This window comes from Fistularia commersonii, chromosome 3 (assembly GCF_037954325.1).
Source record: "Fistularia commersonii isolate RoL2024-O1a breed Wild chromosome 3, RoL_Fcom_v1.0, whole genome shotgun sequence".
NCBI classification, from domain to species: Eukaryota; Metazoa; Chordata; class Actinopteri; order Syngnathiformes; family Fistulariidae; genus Fistularia; species Fistularia commersonii.
In genome coordinates, this window is record NC_141286.1 from 6699905 (window position 1) to 6726076 (window position 26172).

Below are 26172 nucleotides of genomic sequence, written 5' to 3' on the forward strand. Positions count from 1 at the left end.
CTTACCCCCCACCCCGCATTCCTCCCCCCTCCTCCCGGTGCCTCCGTTTTGGCCGCTTGAATGAAGGGGAGGTGCGGGGCCACCGCGGGCAGGGAGCGACCGACCGAGCCCTCAGCGACACGACCGCCGGGCGGAGGCGCTTGGTTCGCGGTGTGATCGGACACCGGCTCACCGTCGATCTCTCTCTCACTCTCCCCTCCGGAGCTCGGTGTCTACGAGTGAATGAGGTTGATGCTGCTTTGCTGCACCTGGAAGGACGAACGCATGGGAGAGGAGGAAGGTAAGGGGCGGTGGTGATGGTGGGGAGGGTGGGGAACCGGTAGAGATGCTCGGCGATCAGTTTCTCGCCTGGATCGGGGCTGCAGCCCGCTAACCTGCAGCTGCCGAGAGCGAAGCCATGTTGTCGCCCTCGATGGCGTGCGTGTGCGTGTGCGCGTCCGGCTGCAGGCACGACTTCGAGTCGAGAAGGTGAGAATCCCGCACGCAGCGTGAGCAAGGAACTGAAGTGAAGAGAAATGCGCCGCGTGGAGTGATGATCTGCTGCAACATCCCTCCGCATGAGAGGTCCACATCATGAATCCACGCACACACATGCACACGCAATGTGACAGCTGATTTTATTGGAATGTGAACAAAGTCCAGCCTTGAGAGTCACCGATTATGTCCTGGCTGAATAAGAATGTCTTGATGGGAAGCTGGTGCAGATAAACGAGGCGGTGGTTTTTCTTCTGTGTGTGTGTGTGTGTATGTGTTTGTGTGTGTGTCACCTAAAAACAAAAGTCCACGCACTTCCTAGCGTCTTGTGATTGTACAGTTTAGTGGCAACTTGTTCACTGGCCTCTTCACCTTCACCCCTTCAGTGCCTGATGCTTCAGTGAAGGTCAAGAGCCGCACTAGAGGTGCCAACCTGCACAGTGAACACACACACACACACACACACACACACACACACAAACAATGACTCTAAGTGAGTCACACACACTGCTGGCAAGGTCAGTGAGTCACCACACATGTGGCACTTGTATCAAACCCAACATGTATGCGACAAACATTTTCATTTGACTGCGGTGCTTCTGCCTCAAAGCAAAAAGGTCCCCGGTTCAATTCCAACAGGTGCCCCCTCTGTGGAGTTTCCATGTTCTCCCTGTGTCTGCGGGGGTTTCCCTCATCGGAGACCCTAAATTGCCCAGGCGTGTGAATGAGTGAGTTGTATGACTCAATATGCCACCCTGTGATCGACAGCTGATGTGTCAAGGCTGAACTGCCTCTCGCCTCTGGCAGCTGGGATTAGCTCCAGACCCATCGCGACCATGAGTGCAGGATAAGTGGCAGATGATGGATGGATGACCGATTCTTCTTTTTTAAAACGTCGTTAAAACAGGAAGTTTCAGTACAGGTATCCTGAAGGCAGAATGGAAGGGATCAGCTAGGAGGCCTGTAGTGTGGTTGACAGTTGCCATGGTGATGCATCCTGCTTGGTTTCTCTTAAAAACTACAACAAAGATAGCAACAGCGTATTATGTCAAATTTAATATATACTTGAATTATTCACACTTGATGGTTTTACATTGATGTAACTTGTTCAAATATTTATTATCTTAATAAACATGGATGGATATATATAGATGTATCATTAATAGTCATTACCAACTGTGATATAGTCATCAGACTTCACTTATTTGATGCTTCATTGTTACTACGTCTACATTGGTACTGGAATTTTGAAGACATCCAAATTTCCTTCGGGATTATTAAAATTTTATCTCATCTTATCATATTTTATTTAAAATGTATATAAATATCATAACTGGTAATGCGGTATGGATGTGTTGCTAGATACTTTAAATGTGCTGGTAACAACACTTACCGCATGTTTTCTGTTGTCAAATTTAAACGAGAAAAATACACTCATCACCATGGGTTTATTTCTTATAATAATAATAATTTATAACCAACATGTACTTGTTAGCTTACACACTGCTGACTGCGTCAGCAATAGCATTGGCACAGTGACCAGTCACAGGACAGTAAAAGAGGTGGATCATTCATTTACTTTCCAGTTGTTTCCAGTTTCTGACAACATTTTACCTCTTATCACTAAACATGTTTTTTTTTTCATTTAACGCATAATGAGATGCGATGGTTTGTATAGCGCCCCCTGCTGGACATCTTGAAATACAATGTCTGTGTATTTATAATCTCGGTAAAACCAAGATTAGGCATCATTTCATCAATGAACATTTGAAAAATAATTATTAATATATCATCGCGACATCACAGATATATACATTGCTTGGAATTTTTTATTTTTTACTTTTTTTTATCTTAAAACCTTTTTTGCAGCATCCTTAAGACAGTTTGAATGATGAAAAAGAAAAATCACCTTCTGCTTTGAAACACAGAGTGACAGCACAAGTGCATTTTAATGGCTTAGCTTCTTAAAATTTGTGTGGTTTTTACATCTCAGCACAGGAACCCCCCTCCTCCTCTTTCTCAGCAGGAGCAGGGTGTGTCAGTTGCTTTTAGGCAAACAGGCTGCAGTTGCAGAGAACCACAGCATCATGCTGATGGCTGCCGTTGCCTCCTCTTCGTCCATTCCAATAAAGATTCCCATCAGCATCTTTCAAATTACAGGCCCAAATAAGCGGTCCTAATCCAGCTAATTACTCTCCTCCCCCAACTCCCAATGCTCCGGGAAACAACATTCAGAATCTCGGCGAGTTTTTTTTTTTTTTTTAGCCTTGTCTTTCCTACTTGATTGACAGATGGATGGGATACAAAAGAAACACCAAACTTCTAACTCCTCCCCCGGTTTCTTTTCTATAAACTGAATTCGATTGTGCAGGATAGCTGAGTAAAAATTTGAAACCGGAATCAGAACAACCATTTTCTCAAATCAAATTAAAATGAAATGTCTGTGAGTATCCTCATCTAGAAAGGACTTCCACCATGCGGCAGTGGATTTATAACATCATTACCGTCACTGTGTTATTACATGATGGGCTCCCAGCTTCTCATTGCATGTTAAATCTCTGGCGTAAATGCAAGGTCATACCGTAACTTGTGCTTGTTCATAAACGGCTGCTCTGACCTGTGGGCTGAGAGCCGGATTAGAGGGCCGTTAAGTGGCCGGATGACTTCCAGTTTGTGTTTTAATGGCGTTTTGGTGGTACAAACGCAAGACGCACGAACGTCTGATTCCACCTGTCGTGCCTGAAAATATATAAAAATTTCTTCTTCGTTTTAAGTTTACTGCCAGTTGGAAAAGAAAACACACGTCACTGGTGATCTGATTTCTTCCAAGCAGCAATCTTTGATCATGGTATTAGAAGTAGAGGATCTTCATTCTCTTTCCTCCAAAGCTTTTGGAGTCGATATTTTAGATATCAAATATCTATAACTTCCTTCTGTATTGTGATACTCTGATTCATCAAACTTCCCTATTTCCTCTGACTGGGATTCACCAGTTCAATATATATACCCCCTGCTGACCCAGTCATTCATTATAATCATGTGATAGTGATGTCATCGCCTCAGCTTTGCACATGTTTTGACTGTTGCCACTGGCAACGAAACCAAGATTGCTTGCCATCAAACAAACATCAGCGGTCACATCCCATCCGCAGTGCAATTGATGTTATTGTGCAGAATTACTTGTAAGACCCAGGAGGAGTGTTTTTGTGTGCAAGTGTATGTATGTGTATTCCAGCCATCTCATGTGCTTGTGTGTGTTTGTATCTGCAGCTGGAGGGAGTTTGCCCATCTGCATGGGATGCAAGCAGAGGATTTACGATGAGCAGTACCTCCAGGCCCTCAGCAGCGACTGGCACACCGTCTGCTTCAGGTATGCTTTGCCGCACACTGATGTCACACCTGGTGAAAACACTACTCACTAAGTTGTATTCTGAGTACAATTATTTGATTGCTTTTTTCAAAATTCAGGTCAAATATTTCCAGAATGTCTCTGGAAATAAAATTCTATCCATGCATAGCTGTAATAAAGTGATATTTACAAGCCTTAGGTTGGACTGTAGGTACCAGCTTGCCTCTGTGGATGTGTGTATGTGTGTGTGTGTGTGTGTTTGCAACATGTCATGCATCTTGTTCAACTCACCTATTTGAGTTGAGATGGTGGATGTGGCTGAACGTCTCAGTATATATATGTGTGTGAGTGTGTATGCAGCGGTGTGTATGTAGTGTATGTTGCAATTGACAAATATACTGTATATATTGTGAAGTTTGCCACCTATGCTTTTTTGCGTCGCGCAACCCGAGTGTTGAAAAAGGCTCAGTGAAAGGACACGTCAGTGTTTCCTTGCTCGTCGAGCGTCAGGCGATCCTGCTCTCTCCAGATTTGCATGTGGTGGCGACGTCCATGACGGCAAGCCGAGATAGACGATAGATTTTCAGGTCACAGGGAGGAGGATGGAGGAGAGGAGGAGGCTAAACTTAGAAAAATGGGGGGAAAAAGGCGAGGAATTGGGAGGGAAATGATCCTGGTGTTTCTAGTTATATTTCCATTTACCTTGGTTTGGATGGTGGTTGTTTTTATATTGAATATCCATCATACTTTTGTATCCTTTAGCGCATTTATTTGCTTATGTGTAGCATTCTTTGTTTTTTTAATTGAACTGCAATTAAACTAAGCTCTGGCTGTTGAGAGGCCCTTAGTCTCCAGACAGCATTGACGACAAACTGCCACCTGTTGAGTTTAAGCCGGGCAACTGGTACTTTTGCAAACCCTAATGATGTTTTCCTTTGCATGTGTATGTTATTAACATGGTATACATACTATAGATATGAGTACTATTGTCAGTACTAATACATCATCCTGGTTTGAAGCAAAGTTTCAGTGTGAAAGCAAATGTGACTGTGTTTTTAAGTGTTATTTACCCGTTAGGATTTAAACTCTCTCGGTCTTCTTCTGAAAGATTAGCAAAGCAGCATCGGGGAGGTTCTTATTTTTTGTCCTCTGAGGAGGAAATCTTTTCTTTGTTTGCCTTTTTCACCCGAGTTTTTTTCTTTCTTTTGTGTTTTTCAGGGTCTGTTTTTATTTAGTTTTTTTTCCAGCACACGGTGACTGCAGGTTGAACTTTGTTTTCAAGCTGTCTGCAAACACAGCGCGTTCTGAGTCACTCCATGATCCGCAAACATTACGATACCATTCAGCCTTCAGGCTCAGGAAACAGCCCGGATTGCTTTGGAAGGTTTTCCGGTCAGGAACCGACTCCGTTTAAGAGATATTACAATTTTTTTTCCCCAGGATTTTAAATCGACATCGCCTCAGCTTTGCCTTATTACACCGTAAATTCCTCAGACTGCACATGGGTTTCACTCGGATGGCCCCTGAGCGAGTATGGACGTGTCGACGTCATCATTAACACCGTGTGTTCAGTCGTGGTTACCCATTGCAGGTTTTGCAGGTTTAGTCGGGTCGACAACTCTGAGTCACAAGTAGAGACTCCCTGGCATGTTGAACCCGAACCACCAGGACGTGACCTTTTCAGGTCAATTATATTCTAGAAAACTATAACCCAGAATATGCCGTCAGGTGATCACGAGCCCACAGACACATCCCATTCACACCTACAAACTACTTAGAATATTCCCTTGTTTCTTATCTCACTATTTGTAATGGAGCAATGAAGCACTGCAGCAGGAAATTCAGCCAATCACACAGTTCAAATGTTTAAATCTGCATAGATAAAATGTCACAATATTGAGTCAATTAAATTCTGACCCCCGGACAATAGAGGGCAGCGTTGTTGAGAAAAGGTTAGATTTTGTAAATGTTGATGCTCCAAGTTTATTTTGCGGTATCAGAAAAAGGGCACCGTGAGAATCGCATGCCGCCAGCGAAACTAAGGAACAGCCATCACAGATGGAGGGCCTGCTTCCAACCACCAGAGCGTAGGGATACATGATGTTGCACTGGGACTCGTAAAAGTATTGAAGGAAAAAAACAAACGCTGCTAGAGTCATCATTCTAAGTAAATAAATCGTCCAAGTCGCGAAATTCTCTTCGATGACAGCACGCGCCTTGTGCATGAGAATACCTGATGTCGTGCTGGATATCCTCGGAAGCCGCGTCACTCCTCAGTAGCTGCCTGCCAGCCCTGGTTTTAATGCTTGTGAGATGACTGGTTCTCCGGCAGCGCGAAGCCGTCGGGAGGAGCGAGCGGGCCAAACGACGTCCATGAAACCGAGACCGGCAGATTTTTTTGGTTCCAAGACATCCGCTATCGACCCGTCTCTCTGCTTTACCTCTTTTCCAAAAGATACGTAATCAATGCTTCCTCCGTTGTCCCCAGGCGTATTAGCCGAGACCACTGGACTCTTTACATACCATGTAATAAATGAACAGGAAATATTGAAAGAGCATTTCAAATTGACCTATATATTTTTTAGCATAAACAATCCTTATGAAAAAAGAAGTTAGATCAACAAGGCTAGCTTCTTGGCTCATTTCCTTAGATAAATATATGCGAAGAAAGAGACAGTGTCAAACCTTAAGCCTTTTATCACTGACCTGTTTAGCCCCTATTTATCAGCTATTGTGTTATTTTGGGGACACTGATGCTGCCGGGCCTCCCTGTCAGATCAAATGTTTCCATTGAAGCTGGTCGCGTCGCGGAAAACTCACCTCTCAGTGCGTCATTAATGATTTCCATTGCTAGGATGTCTGAATGGGTAATCCGAGGAGGGCACAGAAGTGTGTGTGTGTGTGTGTGTGTGATACAGATGGGGACTTACATCCGGCTGTGTTACTGAAGATAAAGGCCTGATGAAGGTTTCGGTGGGGGGCATTGATATACATGAATGTGTTTCACAGTTCTCGTTGTATTAATGGACCGGCACTGTTTCCCTCTCCGTCCCATCACGGGACGTGACGCCGACCGGCTGGCATCACCGCTTCAAACCTGATCATTGTCGAAGTTCCCCCGCATTGAAGCGAGACGTCAAACACCACCCTGCGCCTCCACCCCGTCATCCGACGGTTTGGATTTGTCGCTTTAAAGCCGTGAGAGTCTGTCAAGGGAATTTGTCTCCTCGAAAGTCACGTTCTCTGAGACGGTGTTTCACCGTGAAGCGCAACGTGTCTTGCATTTATTTCCTGACCCACATCCAAATCCTCCAGGAGGTAGAGCGGGGGGCGAGATTGTCATGGAAATGGAAGGATTTGGCTTTGCTTGTCCAACAGAGCTCCCATGGAAAATTGACTAGTGGGAGTGGAACTTTAATCCAAACAAAATGTCTTGAATGAGACTGTCCGACTGCAGGGTGCAGTGCTTTAAGTGAGTGAAAGGGAAGTGGAGATGAGAGGGAAGTGTTTTATTTTGAGATTTTAGGAATCCTCTTGGGTGGATGATATAAAAAAAGAAAGGCTGCCTGTTGGTTTCATGGGAAAATAACTTCTGTTAGTGCACGAGGAAAGTGCATGCGAATAAAAGGCCACAGCCAAACTACGGCCTCTTCAGTAGGAATGCAGCCACTCTCCTTATTTTCCTGTGCAATTTTGCAAACCTTTGCTTACTTTCTGTGAAATGGGAAATAATAAAGACAACACTTTAACAGCAACCGATTATAATAACGTCAACATTATATTCACCTCTACAATGGCGGTTAAAGCTTGAATTGTGTTCCTCCAGGGTAACCTCTTAGTTCTGCATTTGTCTATACTGGGCTTACACCTCATAACTTTTGCAGTCGCGGACTTAAAACTGAAAGTTGGAAAGAAATGGTAAATGGAGACTGGAACTGGAGTCGCAGTTTGAGGTGGTAATCTTAGAGTCTTAGCGCAGCCGTAGCTCAGTCTTTTCCCAGTGTGAAAAACCCTGCTGTTACATAGCTCCACACCTAATTTAGCAAAAAAAAAAAAAAAAGTTTACATTCTGTCACAAGGCCTGACAACCCTCTGTGGCATAGCAGGCCAGACGGGCTATGACCTATTTTTCAGTCAATTTCTTACTTGATTTATCCATTATTGTCACAAGAAAGCCGTTGACCAGTGACCGCAATAGTCCGAATCTGGCAACGGCCACGGCCTATGAGTTGTACCACCAAGCACCTGCGTCACAAAGTTCCTATGGAACTGGAAGACCCTGCCTTAAGGCTGGAGCTAAAATGGTTCAGAGTATTGAGGTCTATGGTCTCTGGTTCCTATCCTGTCTCAATATGTGAAAGAACAGCCCTGTTCCTGAAAAGGTTTAAGATTGCAAAAGGTTCCCACTGTGCGAAAAGGGCTAATAATAGCATTGTTGGGGCTATATATTATTAAGCATCTTATTCAAAAAACGATATTCTTTTGTGGATTTTTAACATGACGTTAACATCCAGACATATAGCAGTAGCTTTTAAAAAACAGCTTCTTTTTTCTTCAACAACTCACTGCTAATTTAAAAAAAAAAGTATCACAGGAGACAGGCCTGAGGAAAATGGCAAGAATCCACCAAAAGATCTATGAGAAATATTCTAAGAAATGATTATGAAACCAACCTGAAATATCACCAAGAGGTGATGCAAAAACTAGCCGGTGTGAAATTATCCGTATAAGAGAAAACTTTCACCTTCATGCAGGAGACACCAGCAGTTCATTAATTTTGTTGGTAAACCAACTTTACTCGTAGCATCCGATCAACTCCTGTGAATTATATTATCTAATTGTTGATAAACGTTTGTTTGTAAATAAAGTGATACTGTTTCTGTGTGGAGGAAGTATTGGAGACATTTGGTTATCCTCAGTTTCATTTTGACCTCTGTATACAATTTAGACTCTCGGCTAGAATTTCATCTGCGCGCTGTCCGTTCAGAACCGCAGCGGAAGCTAAACCATTTAACAGCAAATCCCCGATAATTTCCTATAAACCGCTATTAGCTGTTTTCCAAAAAGCAGGAAATGAACGGGCTTGAAGATGATCCAACTACTTTAACCAGCGACTGAAGAGCAAAAAAAAAAATCATGAGAGGGCGGTCAAATAGGTATGTTTTTGTGTGGACAAATTCATTCCACTTTTGCTCATCGCGGCCAGATCAGAACCAGGTCACAGCCGGAAGATAGTGCAGCCGGACCAGATGGAGCTCAGTTCCAAAGAATAAACACTGGTTTTAATAGTTTTCAGGCGGCACAGCTCACCGCTGTTTATAACAGCTGTCTATTACTGATTAGATTAGGTTGACAAGAGGGACCGCTAATTTTTTGACTTTCTTATAAAACACCTATACACAACAAAGCATCTAGCAAGGCTTGATATTATATACCGTGTTATATTATATATATTATGTGCTTCAGGGGGATCACACTCTTCAGCCTCCCTGGTAAGGTCTATTCAGCGGTGCTGGAGAAGAGGGTCCGCCGGGTCGTTGAACCTCGGATCCAGGAGGAGCAGTGCAGTTTTCGTCCCGGTGGTGGAACAGTGAATCAGCTCTATACCCTCGGCAGGGTCCTCGAGAGGGCATGGGAGTTTGCCCAATGGGTCTACATGTGTTTTATGGACCTCTAGAAGGCGTTCCCGCTGGAGATCCGGTGGGAGGTGCTTCGGCAGTATGGGGTACCGAACCCTGTCGTACGGGCTGTTCGATCCCTGTCTGGTCGGTGTCGGAGCTTGGTCCGCATTGCCGGTTGTAAATCGGACCCGTTTCTGGTTAGAGTTGTACTCTGCCAGGCTGCCCTTTGTCACCAATTCTGTTCATAACTTTTATGTACAGAATTTCTCGGCGCGGCCAGGGGGTCTAGGGGATCCGGTTCGGTGGCCGCGGGATCGAGTCTCTGCTTTTTTGCAGATGATGTGTTTCTGTTTGCTTCATCAGTCCATGATCTCCGGCTCTCACTGGAACGGTTCGCAGCCGGGGTGGGGGATCGACACCTCCAAATCCGAGACCGTGGTGCTCAACCGGAAACAGGTGGAATGCCCACTCCGGGTTGGGGAAGACGTCCTGCCCTAAGTGGAGGAGTTCAAGTATCTGGGGGTCTTGTTCACGAGTGAGGGGAGGATGGAGCGGGAGATCAACAGGCGGAGCGGTGCGGCATCTGCAGCAATGCGTACGCTGTACTGGTCTGTCGTGGCGAAGCTCTCAATTTACCGGTCAATCTACGTTCCTGACCTTACCTATGGTCACGATCTGTGAGTAGTGACCGAAAGAAAGAGATCGCGGATACAAGCGTCCGAAATGGGTTTCCTCCGCAGGGTGGCCGGACTCTCCCTTAGAGATAAGGTGAAAAGTTCGGTCATCCGGGAGGAGCTCGGAGTAGAGCCGCTTCTCCTCGACATACAGAGGGGTCAGATGATGTGGCTTGGGCATCTGGTCAGGATGCATTCTGGACGCCTCCCAGGGGAGGTATTCCGGACATGTCCATCTGGGAGGAGGCCACGGGGAAGACCCAGGACGCGCTGGAGAGACAATGTCTCCAGCGTGTCCTGGGAACGCCTCGGGGTCCCCCAGAGGATCTGGACCATGTGGTGGGGAGAGGGAGGTGTGGGCCTCACTGCTCCGGCTGCTGCCTCCGTGACCCGACTCCAGATAAGCAGGAGAAGATGGATGGATGGATATTGTATTGTAATTGTGTTAGTGTTTTATAGGATAGTATACTCTAATAAGAGTCTAAACAGATGATATATTATACGATTCACTTATTTGTTTACCCGGTTCTGTTGCCTAAGTAGTCATTTTTTTAAAAATCCATATATTTACACTGTTGTGATTCTATTACGTGTAGTCCCTCACAATCAAATGCTAATGCTAGGGCTGAGCAAGGGTGTGTTTTTTGTTTTCATTTTTTAACCTTTTTTTTTGTCTGTTTGTATTCTCATTGAAGCTATACTTTTTCTTCCTGCACCTTTCAAGGTGTTTGGAAGAGTAAATGTTATTTAGTTTATTTGAAATGGGATAGATGATATGCAACCAAGTGGATCTCCTATGCTGTCAGTAAATTCACAAAATGTCAGGAGTAAATCAGTAATTTGTAATCCGAAGACAATAATCTACACAAAAATTTTTAAATGAGCCAAAAAAAAAAATAAGAAGGGGCCAAAATAAGATAAGATAAACTTCATTGATCCGTATGGGGGAAATTCTTTTGTCACCCCAGCGTAACAGTTGTAGTATCAATAAATAGGACAATTCAAAGACATCCACAAATAAATAGACAGCGGAGTGAACAACAACCTCAAGGATAAGAATAGGCAACAGAATGGGGTAAAAAAAAAAACAGTAAAATAATATTATCAATATCAAAGGGATTATTGACAAGAAAATTGAAAGAATTTTAGTTATCTCTTATTGTTGTTTTTGTGCTTATGGGTTTTACATAAAAAAAAAAGTTGGAGTTATTAAGCACTCCAGGATCTAAATAAGACCCTTAAGTATCCTACAAAAGAAATGGTGCTGGTTGTTGTGTGTCTCATATGTGAGTCAACATGGAGTAGATGGTAAATTGTTTTTCCATTTGTTTGTGGTGACATTCGTAAGGAATAGTCATTCTTCAAAGTGAACTGAGGAGCATAAACAGCGAGGACAGTCCCGCAGTCCCTCTGCAGCGCCGTACATCACCGCCCCGCTCCATTTCTGCAGGGACTCCGGTCGTGCAGTGGTCTGTGAAGGGCTTCGCTATCCTTTGCACCTCAGCGCATAAATGCCTGTGAGTCACAGTTTTTGGTACAAACGCCTAACCTCCACTGTGTCCCTGGAGAAGCAGGCAAGAGAGTTTTTCTCAAGGACAATGTGAGACGGAGCCAGCAGGCCATCCTTTCCGCCTCCATCTGGAGTTTCAGCCGCCGAGTTCCCAAAAACAGCTGACGTCCCGTCTGATGTGTTGTCACTCAGGACTTTAGAACAAATGGAAGTAAACAAGACTGTGGAGGATGAGCAGGCAGCCTTCTGCTGGCGGCTCTGCAGAGAAGCGCACAGGCTGCAATGACTCAGCTGTTTGTACCTGCGGATTCATTCTGCCTGGCAACACAGGCTGCAGTTTGACGGGGGGGCAGATGAGGGGGAGCCGCTATCGATGAGGGACGGTTCGCATCTCGAGCCGGTTAGAGAGTCGTAACCGGAACTTTGACGTCCGACAGTGCTGATGGTTCACATAAAACATAAAGGAAGCCTTTTATTTTCGGCAGTAAGCTTGAAGCAGTTGGCAGTATTTTGAATTACTGTACACTTGCAAAGTGACTTGTGATATCTGAGAGACCTATAATTTTTACGTTGCATCTAAAAAATGACAGGTGCATTAAGCAGGATGTTTGAGCAGAACATTTAAGCAGCCCAATAATTTTAAAATGTTGCCTACATGTGCAGGGTTGTCGTATGCCAAACTCAAGCAAAGCTACCGGGGAGCCAACAGTGCAAAAGAGTGTGTATAAAGGTTGGACTCAATCATCATATTTTTTAGAGATTATTTACATATTTGTCATTAATAGAACAATAAATTAAGGGATGAGTGAAAAATACATGAGACTATCCTGTTGATGTCATATTCAGTGTGGTCAGTCTGTGCATCCCAATACTTGCTATGCCAATCGTTGTGTTGATCTGTAGAGATAGTTGCTATAGCAACAAGTGGCCAAGATAGCACGCAAGATCCCACCTCCACAGTTTCCCGAATCTTGATTTTTCCCACAGAAGTCATTCAATTGGATAGTGAAACAGTGAACCACAGTTTGTCAGAGGAGGAAATTTCAGCAGAAAATATAAGATAATGTGGTGTGTATGTGTGCTTTGGTGTGTGGGCATTGAATGTTTTTTTACAGAAAGTTGAACAGTTAAATGGGATATGTAGTGTTGGCCAGTGGCCATATCAAGCCCTTGGGTACAATGTATTTTCCATATTTGCACATTGTTAACCATGTTGGGGTTTAGGTGGTGTTCATATTTTCGGTCTCCAAACATCTGTGGTGCATATGAAATCAATTTTTTGCATGTGTTTCTAGAAGTTAACACTCTTGCAAATGCTAAATCATATCAAGACCAATAACATGGCTGTGCCAGTGTGTGGCTTCTTGCTGCTGTGATTGACAGGTAGAAAACCCAATCAGATGTGGTGGCCCCGCCAAGTTACATTGATCCAGCTGTCACTATCATCATGTTACTTGTTGTTAGAATTGAATGATATTATCTCTCAAATCAAAATTTTGAGCCTGCCGCTCAAAATGCGTCCTTTGGGTGCCATGAATATGATCAGCCGATCAACACGCTGCAGGGCCATCGTCCATTTTTAACATTTTTTTTTTATCTGGAGCTATTTACAATCCTGGAGCTCCGATGCATGGCTTCTCAGGAAAAAACGCATTTAAAAACAAGCAGACCTGTTTGGGTCCTTCCTGTGGGAACATGTGGTTGTGTGTTTCCCCAAGGTTCAGCTCCAACACATAGTGTGTACCAGCAAGGGCTTCAAGACTGCCCGCTCATGGCAGCGGGTTGTGCACTGTGACCGTGAACAATTAACTTGGGAGGGTACAAGATGTGCATGGAGTCAGAATACCTCACTGTTTGGGACCCCCATGCTAAAGCTACTCTCAAAAGCAGAATGTACCAAAAAAAAAAAAAAATATATATATATATATATATATATATATATTACTGATTTCATGATGTCTCTCATTCCACGGCAGAAAATGACTATTTACATTAATATTTACATATTTAATGAAGGCAGTAAATAAGTTGCCAAAGGTAAGATGAAGGGGCCACGGGTCTAGTCTGTGATGTCACAGGGACAAGTCTTGTCCCCGAGGACGCGCATAGAACAGGAAATAGTTGATAAAGTAGCAGCTGCACCGAGAGAGGAAACAGTGGAAGGGAGAGACAGAGGACAGTGGTCGATTGTCGCTGACGGTTGTGACAGCGAGGCTGGTCGAGCTGCGTCCGCTCACCATCTCCACTGCTGACATGAGTCTGTCTTCCGCCTGTCAAAACAAGACCCTCGGGGCCACGAGCAATATGTCACCCAAGAACCAGCTCAGCAAGAAGCGTCTGCAGCGCACAAAGTAAGTGGGCCGAGGGTTTCGGGAGCCTGGATGTTAATGATTTCACGATGAAGCCCGTTTAAACATTTGACTAAACATGTCAACCTGAACAGAGGCACCATTCTTTTTTAACTTTCTGCTGTGTTGTGAGTTTGTTGAGACCTGATACTTGTCACGGCTGAAAAAAGGAGAAAATCGGGCAAATGTATTTGTGACTTTTTTTCACGTCATTCGATTTGAATACAAAACTGCTCCACCCAGTAGCAATTGGTGTTTTCAACTGATCGGTGTGTTTGTGTTATGGTTTTAGCAGCATTGCAAAGCTGTTTAATTCAGTAAGAATAACATTTTTCTGTCTATTACACTTAATGGTTATGTTTTTAGAAAAAAAAATACCATTCACAAATCTCTTGTATACTCTATCTGGTAATGGATGACTGGTCAGTGTGTCATCCTGTGAGTGGACATTGTCAAGTACACAATTCAAATGTCAGATACACCTCTGGCTTTCTGAATAGAAGTGAAAAAAAAATCATGGTAATTATTTCCCCTTTTCTCGACACTACAAGTATGTGTGACACTGGGTCATGTGTTGTTGCATTGTTGTTTGTACTCAATGTTTTCCAGCCTCTTCACTCTTGATGGGTTTGCATGGAGTTATAGAGAAGTAATCAGTACTTTTGTACAAGTAGTTGTACTAGTAGAAGTAAAACTAGGTTGTTGCACAGACTGGTGCGGTGCATTTGTGTTGAGGATGTGAGAACACAGACTGTTGTGGGAAAAGAAGCGCGTGTCAGCCGGTCTGGGTCTAATCTTCTGGGAGCAGCAGGCATGTAACACGCAAATCTCTCCTGTCTTATATGGAGATGCTATCTCGTCATTCAAAACACAGAAATGTTTGAAGACGGGTTTATTATGTTGTCATACAAAGCATTGAAAAACGTGGGGAATGACCGTGTCGGGATGAAATGGGCGGTACAGTAGCTAGCAGGTAATTGTGAGGTTTTTTTTTTGGATGATCCCTCTTTTGATTGTGTGAAAGGATACTGGACCCCAAAAGAGCGATGAGCTGGTCATATATTATGTGTGCATTACTGTGCCTGTGTGTGCGCGGATGCAAACTGAGATGTTGTCGCACACACAACGGGTTCCTAACGAAATGATGATGTTTAAACCAAGAATTAAAGCAAACGCTCTAAATAGTCGAGTTGTGATGACATTCCTGCATCCTCACCAGGCTTTTTTAGCAAACTCGGAGCATATGCCATATGTCTTATTACACCGTACTCACTGTTCTATGACAATGTTCACATTCATATTTATAATCATATTAATAATAATGTTTACACTCTTCTACCAGCATATATACCGATCCACTGCGGACAGCAAAGTAGGAATTTCACTATACAGGGAAACTTGTTTCGACACTTCATGTGTGACAATAAATGCTTTGAATCTTGAATCTCGATTTCGATTTAATCACTTCATCACTTTCGCTCAAGGATACGGGCCGGATGGACTTCAAGGCGTGTCGTTCCAGTAAAAGTAGTATCCCAAACAGTGGATTCGGGGGAGGCCAGGGACAGATATTTGCCTACATCACCAAAAACAAAACCAATATTGCGTTCTCTGTGACTCCCTAATCGCGGTCGGTCAGATAGCTAATGAGTTTTGAGGTCACGTGCGGTAAACTTGGCCCAAAAATAATGTTTTTAAGCCGTTAAGAGTATTAAACAAAGTCTGTCCTTGGTGCCATGATAACTATTCTGTTCCACCAAGATAAAGGCGTTTAGTCGGCTGTCTGTACGAAGAATGTCGCTCTTCCTCATCAAACTTCCCAGGGCTCATACCTGCTGATGTAACACATTCGGAGGAGAGACTAGTCATCCTGTGTGCTGGTACTTTCTGATTAATAATACGACCTTTCGCTCACCCGATGTTTTTTAATCCCATACAGGAAACGATTTTTTTTTTTTTTTTTTTTTTTTCTTGTGTTGGAAGCAGATAGTCTCCAGGCTTAAGCGCCACATTTGATTAACAAGAGTAAGACTGACACTCCTGCTGTCTTTTCCCTCAGTCCTGTCCCTTTTATTTTTGACTTTCATTCCTACTGATAACTAAAACTGTTTCTGCCCGTGACAGAATTCAGGAGAGAAACTGATATTTTTCAGAAGTTTATAAACCCCATGCTAGTTTGGTCGAATAGATGACAGTGAGGAAAGGTGACTGTTTATGTTTGTAGGATTTGATTCTTTCCCAGTGGGGAAAATGTAGTAAAGGACATTTTTAGACTTTTTTCAGACTTAGTTAAGTTGCCCCCTGCTGGCCACTAGAATGAAATGCTTTTATGAGACCATGATCACGCGTTTTGTTCATTTTATCTTGTGAGTCAAGTCATTTCCATTCTTGGTTCACTATTATTTGTGAATGACCCATAGATAAAAGCTGTGTTTAAGGCTGAGTCACAGAAACATAGCGGCTGTTAATGACCCAATATAATATCAACCAGTGTTTTCCTTCTTGGTAATTCATCCATTCATTTCGGTCACTCAGGGTCGCGCAGGTGCTGGAGTCCATCCCAGCTGTCATCGGGCGAGAGGCGGTGTTCACCCTGGACCAGTCCAGGCTCAGGAAGTACTCAATAACATCCCTCAGCGTCATGTTCCCAACTCGCTCCCTTGTCATTTGGCACTTCTATTTCGGCTCGCGCTGAGAGTCACAATGTTCTGTGTGCCGTGTCACCAGGGCTACAACATATAGACTTGTTTGAGTTGACGTTGAAGTTTCGAAACAGGGATCATAAAATTTTGACCCCGTGATTTGTTGACTCTCGCGCTGTTGTTTTCCTCATTAAAAGCGTTAAAGCTTTGTGTTTTCGCACTAGCGTCAAACCCACCTCAGAATTATCTGAAAATTGAACACACAGTCATCCGAAAGGCACTGAAAAAAAACGCCAGGGCACTTTGATGGCAACTGGAATATTGGTTTTCCAGCATATACTTGAATTTTAAAAAAATGAACTGCGGCGAATTTAAAACTCCTGCGGTATTCAATGGAGCTGATCGTTAAACCCCACGTGTCTCTCAGCCCCAAGGTTGGACTTGAGGTTCTTGCTGTTTTCCAGTTTTAATGTAAAGGTGAGCCAGATAGCGACTGTTCTGTTACACTATGAAAGAGACCTGCCGATGAATCCCCCTTAACTGAACTCATTATGGCTCCCGGAGCTCGCTCAAACCTTTTTTTTTTTTTTTTTTTTTTTTGTCATCATTGGCCCCCACAGCGGAACAAGTGAGAAGACCCCAGACTGACCGCGCTTGCGGCTTAACCCGCACAAAAGAAACTGCTGCCGCGAGCATCATTTCCTCCCAGCCTGGCCCCGGCTCCTGTTTACCAACTGAACTGGCCATCGGGCCGCGAATAAAGGCATTGTCTTAAAGAATGCGCTCAGCTGCCTTGGCAGAGAACAACCTGCTTTCCTCTGCTCTGATTTAACTCCCAAACACAAACAGGGGCTCGAGGGCTGATGCTAAAGGGGGTTAAGGCGAAGGCCACGGGAGCAGGTAGAAACCTCATTGGCTGAGGTATTTCCTGGTTTAAAACCACCCAATTGAGAACAAGCCTGGGGTCGGCACGATGAGGTAATGCCTTTTTTTTTTCTCGGGTGAAATGGGTGACATCACCGCCATGGCATTCCCCGTTGCCATGGAGACGCGGGGGGGGAGGTTGATAAAAGAGGCATGTGGTTTGCCATGAGCCTGTCCTTGTGGAAACTGATTGTGCGGGAGCCGAACTAATCAAACCAGTCCGATGCAGACGTATCTTGGATTTTTTTTTTTTTGTTTTTCGGTTGTGCGGTGGTGGTGGTGGTGGTGGTGGGGGGGACGGGGGGGGTTCAGTGCCGCGTCGCTTCTCATCCCTCCTTTGCCCTCCTGTCGTTGATCATTTCCTGCGACCAGAATCCATGGCACCAGTCCAGGAATCCTCTTCTATTTATGTCACTGAAAGGGGAAAAAGAGGGGTCTTCCCCAGACAGTCTGCCACTTCCTCAGCTTGAATTTCACTGTGTGTGTGTTTGCGTGTGCATGCGCGTGCACGTGCATGGGTCTAAATGCCAACCCCCTTCTCTCCTTCACGTTTTCTCTTTGTCAGCAAGGATTTTAAGCTTAGCCTGCAAGAGCGCAGCTTTCATACACTTGACACATTTTCTATAGCAGACCCATTTGTCCCCCTCAGTGTCTCCCCGTGTTTGACATGTATCATCTTATTTTCCTCCCGTGTCGTTGGAGGCTGGGCATCACGCTTTCTTGACTTATTGATCAGGCGGGCGCTCGGACATTCCTGTCTGCTTGACTCATCGACAGACGACGGACGTCCTTCTGAGATTGATGCAAGATGAAGGAAGCTTTAATAATAAATGAGTGGCTCTGCATGCGCGTGTGTGTGTGTGTGTGTGTGTGTATATGTATGTGCGTGTGTGTGTGTATTTGCGTTCGCACATGCATCATTTTTTATTGCAAAATCAATGCTTGTAGTCTCATATAGTCCACAGATGCCTCCCTCTCGGTGAAAAATGAATTAATTGATCATATATCCGGTGAGGGCGGGGGCGCAAACGTAAGTCGATGTAATTTCCTCCGAGGTGATGAAGATCTGATGGCGTGTGTGAAAGCGAGAAAGGTGCGGCTCCTCTTAAATGTTTCAGGGTCGCTTCTGTCAGCTGCCGGCGACCCCGCTCACGCCTCTCTCTGGACACTCAGGGTTCCCTTTTGGCCCGTTCTCCTTCCTGCAGCGGTGTCAGGCTGCACGTCAGTTAATGACCTGGGCAACACCTGCAAAAATGCACACACACACACACACACACTGTAAAACGCTCAGCTGCAGTACGTTGTCCAAATGGCATGATAACATCCTGTTCTGGGTGTATTCTGCTGATAGTGTTATTTCACACCCCATACATGACCTAAAGTGCCTACTTATGCTTGTTTTTAACCAAACGCCTGCATAGTAGAAAATATTTCCGGACTTTATGTTGCATCAAGACCTCTGTGACATTCACCTTCAGTCAAAAGCAATGCGGTAAGATTTGCGACTTTGCATACATATCAATGACTGACCTATTTTAGTTGCTCATTTTCTATTTTTTATTATCCTAATTTCCCTGAATTGGTCGTTATACAAAAGTTATACAACCCAGGTATAACAGTGTCAACATGGACAAAACTGGAAACAATATAAAGAGAATAGTAGTGAATTATGAGTCAAAACAGGAAATTGAAAATCATGAATTTAATGATTAACTGATGATAATGTGATTACTCAGTAGTGAAGGGTTCAGTCCCTACATATGTATGCCTGCATTTTTTGATCAATATGTGTGTGTGTGTGTATATATATGTATAGTTACACTCCCTAAAATCCTCATAGGTTGCTCAGCAGATTTTATTCTCCTCGTTTACTCGACCTCAATTCCATCATATCGACCAAGATAAATATATGTGGGCGCTGACCGGGGTCATACTGTCCACACGATTAATACTCCGCCGTGTGGTTCAAAAAGCATATCATTAAACTATCAAATGATTATAATGAATATGTCTAATAACTGGCTAATACAAGAAGCTCATATATAATCAACACCGTGATAATTAACCGCCAACCGTAAAGCCTCTCTGATTCCAGACGAAGCGATGAGGAATTTGAAAAGCGACCCTTTAAACTATTGGCATTTTAACCGTTTTTTTTTAATGTTTCTGGCATTTTTTTCCGCTTAGAACATCTCGCTCGGATATTATACAAGAAAATGGACCGCTGACCGTTTCCATCCAGTTCCTCAGCTCATAGTTTGATTGTTAGGCTAGCGCTAATTTTCAAAGCCTGTTTACATACTAAAACAAACCGAAGCATACTTCAGCTGTCGACATTATTTCATTTTCCAGACATGTTTTCAGACGGTTCTGTGAAATGTTCGCCAGCTTTGTCTCGTGAACCCTGGAGGGCCCCCGGTTCATTTTTGCGGACCCAGTGAGGCGAATGTCTGGAAGCCGGGCAGCCTCCCTTTGACCTGGAAAAAGCAATTTACTACACTGTCGGATACTTTTAGGTAATTCCATCGGGGATTTGAGAGGGGAGCAGCCGGGAGAGTTAAATTTATTAGATCTTCTCCCCCACTCTCATCCTCTCTGTCATTGACTGTTTCTCTCCCCTCAGGGAATCCGGCCAAGTTCCTCAGGTCTCTGCTATCACTCACTTTTCAACATTTTGAATTCACATCCAGTCGTTAATTATTGTTGATGCTTCTCTCAACTCCTAGGTCACTATTTCTCACTCCACTGTCTAGTTTGTCTTTTGTTAATATATGAGGAAACTCTTCAAAATCGCTTTCTGCACGTTGTGTGAAACTGCGTGTTTAGAGGCTAAGCCTTTCATCCAGGCTGATTTTTTTTTTTTTTTTTTTTTGTATCATAACAGAATGGGCAAAAGTCTCACGTTGATAATCCTCTTACACGTCTCTGCAGATGCACACAAGTGTTGTCGCGCGAGAAAAAATGTAAAAAAAAGCTGGAATGGGGAAAGCGCTCATTAACATGATAAGACCAATTTATTTGGCTGCTGATTTTTAATTATTTTTTTTTGTTATTATTTTACCCTCGGCCGCTCGCCGCCTCAGCAGTTCAGATAAGATTCTTGTCCTGGAGGCAGGAACTTGGCAGCGCCATCTGGGAGTCACCGATGTATTCACGCATATCTTTAATACGCTGGCGCCACTCCCAGCCTCGCACATGATGGAGGAGCTGAACCTTAGTTGCCATCAGATAGGATGCCTGTGAATGTGTGTGTGGGTGTGTGTGGGTGTCTGGGTGTAGAGGATGCAGACACATCCTCCCCAGGTATGACTTTGTCTCAGGAGGATGTGTGAACGCATGCGTGTGTGTGTGTTTGTTTTGAAGCCAGCTTTTGAGCTGTCAAGAGCCAAGACTGCTGAGTGTCTCCCAGCATGGTCCTGAAAGCTCTGACCCACTTCCAACTCCAACCCACCCCCCACGTCCCCTTCTGCCCGGCATCCAAACTCGCCGCATTGCGATGCACCGGAGCCAAAATTTGCTTAGGTGCTTTACACGTGTGTCCTCGGAAGCTGCGAGATGCGCATGAAGAGCGGAAGGTAAACGCCTCGGGCAAAGTCACAGGAAGCCGCTAGCTCTGCTTGATACACTTAGGAGTCTTTTAATGGATCCGCGGATGTTTTTTTCCAGAAGATATTCATTTGATTTCTTTCTTACTACCAGAATTCAGTTTTAAGATTAAGGACATGGCAACTGGAAGACGTACGAAACTGTCCTTTGAGATGCATAAAAAGGAATCAATATCAATTCTAAGCTCTTGTGTTAATTCTTCATTCTCTAAAGACACCATCCAAGTATCGATCTGGTCGAGGAGCTGACTTAGTTTACACCCCTTGTTACGCGGAACTTCATTTAGAAAGAGTCTGAATGAGCCAAAACGGAAACCGCTCTGAAACACACTCGCAAATTAGAGTCCATTGGAAAACACTTGTGACCGGTTGAAGCGGCGAAGTGTCCGACGGGAGAGGAGCTCCGCCGGGAACCGGGAGAGCCGTCACTTAGTCACGGCAGTCGGAAGCGGGGATTTAGAACAGATTACAAACATGCACCAACTCATGCACGTGTCATGCCAAGAGGGGATTAACACCATTATGGACACACACGTGGTACATTTTCCTACAACACATGAGATCATTCCCGAAGACATTATGTTTGCAGTGAAAACGCACAGCCAGACATGTAGTCATCGCCATGGCGGTAAACAGAGACCCAACTCGTGTTTAACAGGCGAGCCTCATCCGTCGCTCTCATCCTGTTAGATATCAAGCATCACATGGCTTTTTTTTTTTTTTTTTTTGCATCGTAGCCACCGAAGCTCAAAGGGGATGTGGTGTTTGAGTCATATCGTCAGCACCCGCCGCCCGTCGCTCGGTCAGCAGCGGATTGTCACGGCGCACCCACCCCCTGTGTGGGTCCGGTGTGTGTGTGTGTGTGTGTGATCTGTCCAGATAAACCTGTCTTTATCAGACTGGCTGCTTAGTCGGTTGTGGATTGATGTGGCTCATCCGATGAGTCAGCGCTCGGACGTTGAAAAACAAGAGCTTGGCCTTCATTCTTAAAAAAAAAATCAATTCATTCATATTGTAAGGGACTATAATCTCATAGTGAGATCAGATATGCTGATCCTGATGAAAGTGTGGTTTTTTTCACACACTTTAGGCTCATTGGTTGCTTTCTGAAAATGAATAGGTATTTTGGTTTTGTTTTTCTTCCTGGGAATTTTTCTTTCGATCGTAAACAAGATGTTTTGCATTTCTTACCGAGACAAGGCTGTGCAGGTCTGTGCACGGCAGCGGCATTGTTTATTGATCCACAGTTTTTTTATATCAGACTACAACACTTGGATCAGCAATCCATATTGCCCCGTAACACTGCAGTACTTTTGCAGAAACTCTGCAGTGAGCGTCCTCACCGCAGATCCACAAGCAGAACTTTATGCTGCATGCGTTCAATGTCAAATGCTGCTCGTTCTCAGCCGAGCAAATATTATACCAGTAGTCGATTTTCAGTTTCGATATTTATCCCGACATCTGCTCATGTGCGGAACTCACGGGTCAGATACGTCAGTGGGGGAGTTTGAATTCCATTTTTCAGTCCACCCTCTTTGACATTTCTGATCTGACTAAGACCGAAGCTAATATTTACCGTGAAGATCTGTCAATCGGATGTTTGCTATTTTCCTCAGCTTTTCATAATAGTGTATTGGCAGAATGCATGAGGGTGGCGCAGGGGTTCCGCTCTGCAGCTAGAAGGTTTCCCGGTTCAATTCCGACGTGGGGGCTTTCTGTGTTGAGTCTTTGTCTGCGTGGGTTTGCACCAGGTTCTCTGGTTTCCTCTCACAATCCAAAAGCAAGCAATAGAAGGATTTTAATTGCTCCCATGTGAACGAGAGAGTGAATAGTTGTATGTCTCTGTATGTGGCCCTGTGATGGAGTGGCTACCGGTCCAGGGTGAACCCAGTTTCTTGCCCAATGACTCCGGCCCCCCCAGGACCCGGAGTGCAGGATAAGTGTTATAAATAATGAATGAGTCAATGACCGAATGTTCTTTCAACTAATTGATCTCTTAAATGTCAGAGAACGGTGAGAAAGAGCCGTCTCTTCATGCCCGGAGCCAAAGATGATGTCCTCGAATGTCTGCAACTTAAAGATAATTTATGTGATGTTGTAGGAGAGTAAAGACAAGAGAAAACGGGTCACATCGGATGAATTGGTGGAATCATGGATCCTTTATTCTGATTTCTACTGACTTAATTGCTCCAAACATACTTATCATTAACCTCATGACAGGAAGTCTTAAAAACAATGTTGTTTTTATTCAGCGATGCATATTTTCCAGCCTCTTCAGTCCCGACATCTCCTTTGAAACCATGTTGGAATTGGACTTGATACCGAAATAGAATGTGACTTTGGCTCTCTGAGGAAAAATGCTCGGTTGTGTTTTTTTTCCGTGTGATCTCATTTATTTGATAGAGCTTCAGAGGCATTTATTACCACCGTGAAAACTATCGTTTGCGGCCGCGCAAGGGTGTAATTATGCGGTTTAAAGTAGGGTTTGCAGATTTACTTTGTTATGGCGTGAAAGGTCCCGGACGTCTTAACCAAAGATTCAGTCGGACTAACGTCACCTTGGCTCGGCTGCTCAGTTATCGGAACTAAAAATAGCAACTCAGTTTTAGGTACGACTTAACTGAAACAAAGAGTAACAATTTCCACGGTTGCTCCTGTTGGAAGTTGGTGGATTTTGCTCTGGTGACACTCAAATTAATGCTGCATTTGGAAGATTATTTCTCTGCCCTAATGGGCCAAAACCATTGATCAGCCTGACGAGATAAAAGAGATGTACTTTAATCATCCGTTGCTTGGGAAAATAATTTTTCCCTGCTCATGTTTTTTCATCTACCCTCTCTGAGTGCGTTCCACTTCTAATGGATGTGTGTGGGTGTGGAGAGGCTGTGACCTGAGTGTGTTTACCTCCAGGTGGAAGGTAATCTACCACCTCCAGTTGCAGCGTCTGTAAGAATTTTGAGCTTTTGCATTTGTGCTTGGTAGCATGGCTAGCGCTTCTGCCTCTAGACAAAAAAGGTCCCTGGTTCGATTCTGATGGGGCGTCTTTCTGTTTGGAGTGTCCGTGTTCTCCGTGGGTTGCCTCTGAGTTCTCGGATTTCCCCCCGCCGTCCAAAAAACACGCAGGAAACGCTAGATTTTCCAGAAAGAGCGAATGCTGTATGTCTCTATATGACGTTGTACGTCTTCATATGTGGCCCTGTGATTAACTGGTGACGAGTCCAGGTGGCCTCTCACCAAACCAGAGCTCAAGTAGTCCAGCACAATAGATAATGCATGAATAATTCAATGAATAATTTCATGCATTTCAGGTATGGATCTTTATCTCCTCTGAGGGGGTTGATATCCATTCAGTTGCATCACATGCAATATTTAAAGCCTGCCCCTCCTCTCCCCCGCCACTTCACGCAATCCTTTTCCTCATAACCTCCATGTTGGACACATGTTGATCATCAAGCTTGTCTCCAGATCTTCTCATGTGTTCTTCTTCCTTCTGGATCTCCACCAGGTGCTGCGAGTGCAGCGCCTCGCTGTCTCATTGGTACTACGAGAGAGATGGGAGACTCTTCTGCAAGAAGGACTACTCGGCCAAGTTCGGGGAGCTGTGTCACGGCTGCAACGACCTGATCACCACCGGCCTCATCATGGTAAGAGGATTGGCCCCGGCCGCGCACGTCTGTCCTCCCCTTGCCGCGCTCCTTTGTGAAGGGATGAACCTCGAGTTACCCTTCGGATCCGTTTCCTTCACGCCGGTCGCGGCCGAAAACGGGGCGCTCGCCGCCGGATGTGTGCAAACATGCGTCCGTGCCGGCGGGATCCGCGTCAGACCTGTCACTGACCCGGACCCGGGATCTTCTTACAGACCCCCCGGGGAAAATGAAGGCTTTTGTTTTGAAACAGGAGAGCAGAGGTGGCTGAGCAGAGTAGAACGGGGGCAGCCAGACCGGACCGCCGATGGCCAACAGATACAGTTATTAAAAGAAACAGGAGAGTCACGACTATTACTTAATTAATGATGGAATTAACCGCTTAAAAAAAAAAAAAAGTGAGTAACGCAATACGTTGGAGATATTTGATAATCTAGCCTTTGTGCGCGCTTCGTCTTCGTGTAACAAAAGCACCGTGTGTGAAGTGCGTGATAAAGAGAAGCAATCCTCGCCGAGCGAAAATAGAATTATCTGACTGAACCTGTCAGTGGTGTGATGGAACACACGGGGATCATGAGCTGGGAAAAACACCGCCTGTCTTTTCGCCCAGGAGACTGATAAGAGAGACATTTAAATATTTATTTGCATTTTCGGAGGGAGTTACCTGATACTGTCAAATTTGCAAAACGCGACTTACCATAAATTACAGGCCTTTGTGTTTTTCCAGAGTCCTCTGAGGAATTCTTAAACTTTGTGTTTTCCTTTTTCCCCCCACATATTTTCGGGACGCGTGCCTCGCTGTGGGTTTCGTGATATCATGAATTGGCCTAAGGTTTAACCCAAAGCTCAGACAGTTAAATAGGTCAATAAGTCACCGACGGTGGGAGTCCTTTTATGCTAAATAACAGTTAAAGTAAGTGCAGAGTACATTTGTGGAGCATAAAATAAGTTGATTGACACATTAACATCCTGTTAATGTATGCCTGTGTGTGTGTGTGTGTGTGTGTGTGTGTGTGTGTGCACGCAACCTTTCATTTGCCCTTTGCCAGATCAATCTCAGTAATGAAACATTGGAGAGTAAAGTGAATTGTCCCGCTGCACCACTTTTCCTGATTTTCTTTTCTCCTGTTTATTGCTCTTCTTCTCCTCCCCGTCGCAGCCATTAGTGGATTTGAGATCCGTCAGTCATTCAAACTTTATCGGCAGGATCCGCATTTGTCTTACCATCTCGTCTGACGTGCCAATGTGAGCTCTTCGCGGCAGAAGAAGCCTCACCCACGTCGGATTAGCGCCGAACACGATCCTTTTTTTTTTTACTTTTCAATCTCCATTGTCGGCTCGGGGTTCAGAATATCATTGATTCAAAGATGCATCAAGATGC

The 26172-nt window shown here is 44.4% G+C and overlaps 1 protein-coding gene across 2 annotated transcripts in view; it reads left to right on the forward strand.

The window, feature by feature from the left end:
- Positions 1–26172, forward strand: part of limk1a (LIM domain kinase 1a) — a 50111-nt gene continuing 23939 nt past the window's right edge. Inside the window, exons 1-3 of one of the 2 annotated variants that reach the window (XM_086143072.1) lie at positions 1–280; positions 3745–3844; positions 24653–24791. In XM_086143072.1, coding sequence (XP_085999198.1) covers positions 223–280; positions 3745–3844; positions 24653–24791 — 297 coding nt within the window. In that variant the 5' untranslated portion in view covers positions 1–222. Of the gene's footprint in view, positions 281–3744; positions 3845–13652; positions 13980–24652; positions 24792–26172 lie in introns of those variants that run through there. The other variant, XM_086143080.1, reaches the window with a different exon arrangement.